The sequence below is a fragment of the Cyprinodon variegatus genome, unplaced genomic scaffold, assembly GCF_000732505.1.
Source record: "Cyprinodon variegatus isolate N-32 unplaced genomic scaffold, C_variegatus-1.0 Scaffold1260, whole genome shotgun sequence".
In the NCBI taxonomy this organism is placed as follows: Eukaryota; Metazoa; Chordata; class Actinopteri; order Cyprinodontiformes; family Cyprinodontidae; genus Cyprinodon; species Cyprinodon variegatus.
This window is the reverse complement of record NW_015151713.1, coordinates 99,575-106,682: the sequence shown is the minus strand read 5'-3', so window position 1 is coordinate 106,682 and position 7,108 is coordinate 99,575. Positions and strand designations below refer to the sequence as shown.

At 46.7% G+C, this 7,108-nt stretch overlaps 1 protein-coding gene across 1 annotated transcript in view; it reads left to right on the top strand.

The window, feature by feature from the left end:
* The window catches only part of LOC107102472 (brefeldin A-inhibited guanine nucleotide-exchange protein 2-like), a 43,828-nt gene extending 37,309 nt beyond the window's left edge, over window positions 1-6,519 (top strand). The window contains exons 36-42 of the mRNA XM_015401797.1: window positions 44-182; window positions 265-322; window positions 403-511; window positions 588-727; window positions 1,909-2,086; window positions 3,856-3,994; window positions 6,065-6,519. Coding sequence (XP_015257283.1) covers window positions 44-182; window positions 265-322; window positions 403-511; window positions 588-727; window positions 1,909-2,086; window positions 3,856-3,994; window positions 6,065-6,254 — 953 coding nt within the window. The 3' untranslated portion in view covers window positions 6,255-6,519. The remainder of the gene's footprint in view (window positions 1-43; window positions 183-264; window positions 323-402; window positions 512-587; window positions 728-1,908; window positions 2,087-3,855; window positions 3,995-6,064) is intronic.
* Window positions 6,520-7,108: the final 589 nt, after the last annotated feature.

Here is a 7,108-nt window from a genome sequence, read left to right as displayed (position 1 = left end):
ACTTTTAGGAACGAGTGTTGAGTTGTTTTCCTTTCTCCTGTAGATAACGAGCAGCTGGCCCGATCAGGGACCAACTGTCTGGAGAACCTGGTGATCCTGAATGGGGAGAAGTTCAGCCCAGAGGTCTGGAACGTCACCTGCTCCTGCATGCTGGAGATCTTCCAGAACACCAGCCCTCATGCGTGAGTGACGGATTCATTCTGCGGCAGGATGCGGGTCTTTTCCACGCCCACCGTTTAATCGTTTGCTTTGTGCTCTGATCAGCTTGTTGACATGGCGACCGACGGGACAGGATGATGAGGCGGCCGAGGGGAAGCACTTTGTAAGGAGCCACAGGCCTTCATCCGACGGTTCCTGACAGGAGAGACTCGGACCTCTGACTCTTTGCTGTCTGTTCTGCAGGAGGCTGACTTTGACACTCAGTCCCAGAGCAGCTATGACAGAGCTTTGTCTGAGAGGGGACACAGCCAGATGTCCAGCGACGACACCTGGAAGGGCAGGTCCAACGCCCGTGAGTAAACCCAGCAGACCTGTGAGCCGCAGAAGGAACCTTCGGGTTAGACGCTCCTCTCGTTTCTCTCCTGCAGGAGTCTCAGACCAGAGGCTGTTTGCTGGCCTGCTGATTAAATGTGTCGTACAGCTGGAACTGATCCAGACCGTCGACAACATCGTCTTCTACCCGGCAACCAGCAAGAAGGAGGATGCTGACAACATGGCTGCCGCACAGGTACGCCAAGGAAAATGGATCCATTCTACATCAGAACATCAGAGCTTAACGCTCTGAACAGGAGAAGCTTTTCATTTCATCAGCATCTCACTGAAAACAGGGTAAAAGAAGAACACCTCTCAGATGAAGGTTTGACCCAAACACTGCTTTTGGGTCAAACCTTAATCTGATGGGATGATTGATCCATCATGTTCTGGAAGGCGCCTCTGAAATCAGAGAAAAGGAACTACAGCTCTATTTCATCATCACTGACCACCAGAGGGCGCCGCTGAAAGCACTGAATGACTGATACCAACCATGGAATCAGGAATCCTGAACACAAAACCTCAATGAGAGAGTCCAGTTTGACCTCGTAAAAGAGCTCAGCCCAGGCGGTGAGGAGCGGCCATGTTGGGCTCGGCCCAGGGGAGGAGGAGCAGCCATGTTGGGCTCGGCCCAGGGGAGGAGGAGCGGCCATGTTGGGCTCGGCCCAGGGGAGGAGGAGCAGCCATGTTGGTGTAGTAGACGCTGGTGAACGTGCTTGGAGGAGCCACAGATGCTGGACGTGATGCTGATTCCAAGCCAAACTCAGGAGGTCATCAGGGACTCAGGAGGCAACAGCAGGATCATCTGCTGGTGCATCGTCCAGGCCAGCCTTAGCGGGTAGCTTCTGGGTGGTCATCCAGGGGTTCAAAGGTGCATTCAATGAGCTCAGCAGTGCCCTCTGGTGGTCAGTAGGGATGAAATAAAACTCAGGGAAATTGATCAGATCCATCATCAAAAGTCTGACATGACATCTTCATCCTCCTTCCTGGTCCTAAAGCTGAAGCTTTCAGAAACCGATTGGAGCCCTGCTTAGTGGCCCGTCAGCCCGCTCTCTGTCCGATGCTTTCTCCATCCTCTCTCTCATCAGTCAGCGGCTCTCTCTCTCTCATCAGTCAGCGGCTCTCTCTCTCTCATCAGTCAGCGGCTCTCTCTCTCTCATCAGTCAGCGGCTCTCTCTCTCTCTCTCATCAGTCGGCGGCTCTCTCTCTCATTTTTAAATGAGTCTAAGTTTACTGGTGTTTATGGAGCCGTTGGGCGGTTCTGTGTCTCTTCCTTCTTATTGGACCGCTGACTAACAGGAAGGACCTTGTGAACTGAGCTGCTTTAAGCTGAGTCAGATCGGTCACACCACTAAGGCCATCTAACTGTGTCCCCAGCGAGATGTTCTGGAGCAGTCAGAGGTTGAAGGAGAAGAGGCGCTTCCAGATCAGGGCATGTACCGCCACATGACATCAGCGCACCTCTTCAAGCTGCTGGACTGCCTGCTGGAGTCGCACAACTTCGCCAAGGAGTTCAACTCCAACAACGAGCAGAGGACGGCTCTGTGGAGGGCGGGTAGGTGGACGCTTCTGGGAAGGTCTCCCTTAGAGAGGTCCACATCGACAATGAGAACAATCCGGACAGGATGAATGCCTTAACAATAACGCTAAATGATCTTTATGCTGCGTCACACAGAGCTGCACATCTGAGGAATGTGAACGTTAGCCGCTGGACGCCGGAACGTCAACCCATCAGAAAAGCTGATCCAGGAGTTTTTCTGGGGGAGACGATCGTTACAGGCTGTTATCGTTTCTGCACAAATGTCTGAACAATAGATGAATATCGAGGGGTTAAACTCCAAAGATAAAAAACACGGCGGAGGAATGGATTATGTTGAAGGAACAAAGAGCGAGCCGTCATCATTGCTGCTCTAAAAAATAGTTTTATTAACTTTAATGAAACGGTTAATAAATACCCAAATTAAAGCTATAGAGGAGGATCTTTTATTTCCGTGGTCATCCTAACTGTCAATCATTCAGATGATATGTTTACGTAGGGCCGTCCTACGTTCTCGTCCCGTTAGCGATCTTTTGTGCGTACTTCCAGGCGTTTATCTGTGGAGCTACGGTTTCAGTCATTGAAGCTCACTTTTCTCACCGCGGTTCTTTGAAAATAGCCGAGGGTCAGAAGAGAAAAAGTGTCTACGAGGTATGAGAAGAAAAGAAATGCCTCAGAAGAGGCAGACGTTTCCCAGAATGCTTTGCACAGAGAGCTCTCCTCGCAAAGCATCATGGGACTTGCTGTCAAAGCATGCCCCAGTCGCCATAGGCTGTCGCTATCGGACAGCGGCGACTAATAACAAAGATGATTCAGGCACCGCGCGGTCGGCCAATGGGGAAGTGGTCATTGTCACGACCCGATCCGTCCCGGAAGCGTGATCCATCCCGGAAGCGTGATCCGTCCCGGAAGCGTGATCCATCCTGTGTATGCATTTTTAGTACCGTTATTACGTAGTCTTTCGGCGATCTTATTATTCTGTTTGCGCATGTGGAGGGCGGATCGTGCTTCCAGGACGGGTCGGGTCATATCAACCATCTGTCCGAACAGTCCTGAGTTCACTATATAGTCCCGCTCTATGTAGTGATGTTGGGCTTCAGGGGTTCGAGCCGACGTTTAGTAAAGCTTGTATGAGCGATGAGAACAGCAGCTGTTGAACAGAGCTGTCTCACGCACATTTATTTTTATGTGGAGGGGGCGGGTCTTTTTAAAAAAATGAGAAAATCCTCCAAAATACCTTTAACTAAAAATTTTAAAACCTGCCAACGAAAAATATCTGATTAGATATTCTGGTTCTTGCAGTTTTTACCACAAACCGTAAAAACTCTTTCTATTCGCTTCCAGCCTACGAGCGGCAGCAGGAAATCCCATACAGGCTGGCCAGCAGCCTGAGGGGGATTCCCAGCGGCGCCTCCCGGCGATATGCTGGAGGTCTGGAGCAACAACTTCATAATTTAGTGGGATCCTGATGAACAGAGGATGTTTGGAGGTGGACTTTCTAGCTTAAAAACGTGTTCAAACTATTTTTCCAGCTCCTAAAGTAAATAAAGCCGAGCTGCTCTCTAGCTGGAAGCTACAGAACAGAGCAGATAAACATCCAGAGCGCCGAGCAGTGAAGCAGCAGGACCAGTTCAGGCGTTTCTGAAGCTCATAATGCGTTGGTTCAGTGTGAACGCAGCATAAGATGGATTCTGTGGGATCTGTGTTTTTAGAGCTGACCGTAGGAGGAAGGTTCTAGCTGAGAACATTAGACTTAGAACCTGCTTTCTCTCTGGTTCTGCTTCTAGGCTTTAAGGGAAAGTCCAAACCCAACCTGCTGAAGCAGGAAACCAGCAGTCTAGCCTGCAGCCTGAGGATCTTGTTCAGGATGTACTCCGACCCCAAGCTGCAGGACTCCTGGCCGGACATTCAGACGCGCCTGCTGCTGTGAGTCCAACACATGAGCTCCACAGGCTCCTGATCCATCAGCTGGATGATCCATGGAGATCAGGATCGCCTCGCAGCGCGTGACATCATCAAAGTGTTTGCTCTTTACCTGAGGGGAGGTTGGCCCCCCACCTTCTTCAAATCAGACTAAATTAGGGTCAACGTTTGTGCAGCAAAAAGCGGCACAAACGAAAAGTTTTGCTGCACAAACGTTGACCCTAATTTAGTCTGATTTGAAGAAGGTGGGGGGGGCAACTTCCCTCTTTGATCAAACTGGGAGGAAAATAAATGTCGCTATTTAGTATTAGATCAGCTGGGTCAGAGCGGATCTACAGGAAGCGGTCCGGTCTGCAGAGGTCTGGTTCTTGTTTGGCCTCCTAGCGGTCATCATTAGCTTTAGCTTTAATGCTAATTAAGGGATTTATTCTCTAACTTTCATCGATCACGAACTGATTTAAAGCATCAAGGCCTTTTTAGTCATATTTAGTCATGAGGTGAGACTGCATTTACTGCTGATGTTAGAGCAACCGTCCGGTCTGGAGCTTCGTTCGTTTTAAAAAGATTTATTAGAGGTTATAATGATATTATTCTCATTGAATTATTATATTATTCATAATAATGTTCTATTTAATTTCCCTTTGGGAAGAATTTAGTTTGTTTTATTGTAACTGAACTGAAAAACGTGAGAATATTTCCTGCTGTGGATCATTAAAGCATCGATGATTCACTCTGGATTTTATGTGATGATTGTATCATGACTCAGCATTTTATCAGATTAAATCCCAGATTTTTACTTTGAACGGTGAGATTAAAATATCCATTTCAGCCTTTAGAGATTATTTTATATGAGAATAAATTCATAATATTATGAGAATAATATCGTAATATTACAAGAATCATTACAAGAATAGTCATTTATTTATGACAATAAATTCATAACTTTTGGAGAATAAACTGTAATCTTAAAAGAATAAAATCATCGCATTACTAGGATAAAGTAAATTTACGAGAGTAAAGTCATAAATTTGTGAGAAGCAAGTTGTATTTTATGACAAATCTTCCCAGAAGCCCTTTCTTCCCTAAAATGAGGAATGTTGAGTTATACTTTAGCATCAGTTTGACATATAAGGAGAAAATATCAAATAATTTTCAGGATCATAACTTAATTGTTCAAACGTCTCTATCAAAGAAATCTTGCTGGAAGCTTTCTTCCTGAAACCGACTTCATTTTCATAATTTTTAAACCTAATTCTTGTAATATTATGGCTTTTTATGGCCTTAATACTCCGTCGTAGATCGAGCACCATCAGCTCTACTAAGGAATTTAAAAAGAATTTGATATCAGATATTCCGCTGCATAGAAAATATTCTAGAATGGAAGGACGCTGCTGACAATACCGGCATCTCAGACTGGTCTGTGACAACAAGAAATATTTCTACAAAAGGCGGGAACACTAGTTATTAAGGCTTTTTTTCTGAAATGAAAATGTTTCTGAAGATATAATCCAATTTATTGATTTAAACATGTTTATTGTTCTAATGTTAATCCATTTTCAGACATAGATTAAATACTAACGATCAGACGTCTAGATGGGACCTTTGCTTGGGAAAAAGTCATCAGAATAAATGTTTTAATGGTAGAAAGGCGGCTAGTTAACGGTGGGACAGACTTCTGCTGTGGATCAGTCACGCCTTGGCGGGACGCCGCTGTGGATCAGTCACGCCTTGGCGGGACGCCGCTGTGGATCAGTCACGCCTTGGCGGGACGCCGCTGTGGATCAGTCACGCCTTGGCGGGACTCCGCCGCCCTCAGACCGGTCTGACCCTGAGGAGACGTTCCTGCTGGTCTCTGGCGCTAACCCAGGAGCAGCCGGGGCCTTCGGCTCTGGAGGACAGTGATCCCATTAAAGGGGCCTGATGGGCGGAGTTAGGCTCCAGTTGGGCTGAGAAGCGAGCGTTTTCACAGCAGAAGCTGTTTGTTCCTGAAAGCTGTTGGAATGTGTGCTGCTGTGACGGTAAAGCTCTGCTGTCAGGAGCGTCTCTGACCGCGCTGTGCTTCCTGCCTCTCAGGGTCTGCTCTGAAGCTCTGAGCTACTTCATCCGCCTGACCTCAGAGAGCCACAGGGAGGCCTGGAACAGCCTGCTGATGCTGCTGCTCACCAGGACGCTACGGCTGCCCGACGACAAGGCAGGGACACCACACACCCCCCCACCACACCTCACTGAACGCTGTCTGCTGCATGAGTCACGGCTCCTCTGAGTCACGGCTCCTCTGAGTCAGCCGTGACTTGCCGGAGCCGTGACTCAGGTTCCTGACAGGTTGAGAGCTGAGCGGTTAGCGGCTGTTTAGACGTTTCTGATGGGATTGGATGCGACTGAGCAGCTCAGAGGGAGGCTAACCCCTGCTGCTTCTGCCACAACATTNTACTCTGAAAAAACTATCTAGGAAGAAGTAAAACGTGTATTTACCTTTAATCTGAGCAGGTAAATACCATGATCTGTCAATCAGTATTTTTACTCTTAAAAGAAGATAATTAGATAATATATGTTTGAAATAAGACAATGCAATTGTTTTTTTCTTATTTTAAATGTAAAGTGTTTGTTTCCATTAGCAAAGTGTCTCCTTTACCTCCTCAGTTGGAGAGAAAATGCTCTTATTTTAAGAAAAAAAGGACTTATTCAGGTTTTTTGCAGTGTAGAAAGTTCTGGAACCTCTTTTCTCTGCGTTTGCAGCCAGAAGTCTTCCAGGGTTCATCCACTGATCTCTATTCACTGGATGCTGATTGCTCGTTGGTAGTACGGGTTAAAGTGAAGCCACCGGCCGCCATATTGGTACTCCCTAGTTAGACCAGTCTCAATGTAAACAATCTGTGCTCTACAGCATCGAACAACCATGATGTTCTCATTTTCAGGGAGACTTTTAAAATAAAGATAAATTCCTCTCTCTGACACAGACTGGCTGTTTCACAGCATCAGCAGATTAACTTTAACTTAGAATAAAACAATTGGCCAATCACATTGCAGAGTCATTATGACGTCTATAAATCAGGTAATATAACATATTATACAATCCATCACAATAACATTAATGTGGAGCAGAATAATACAGATGAG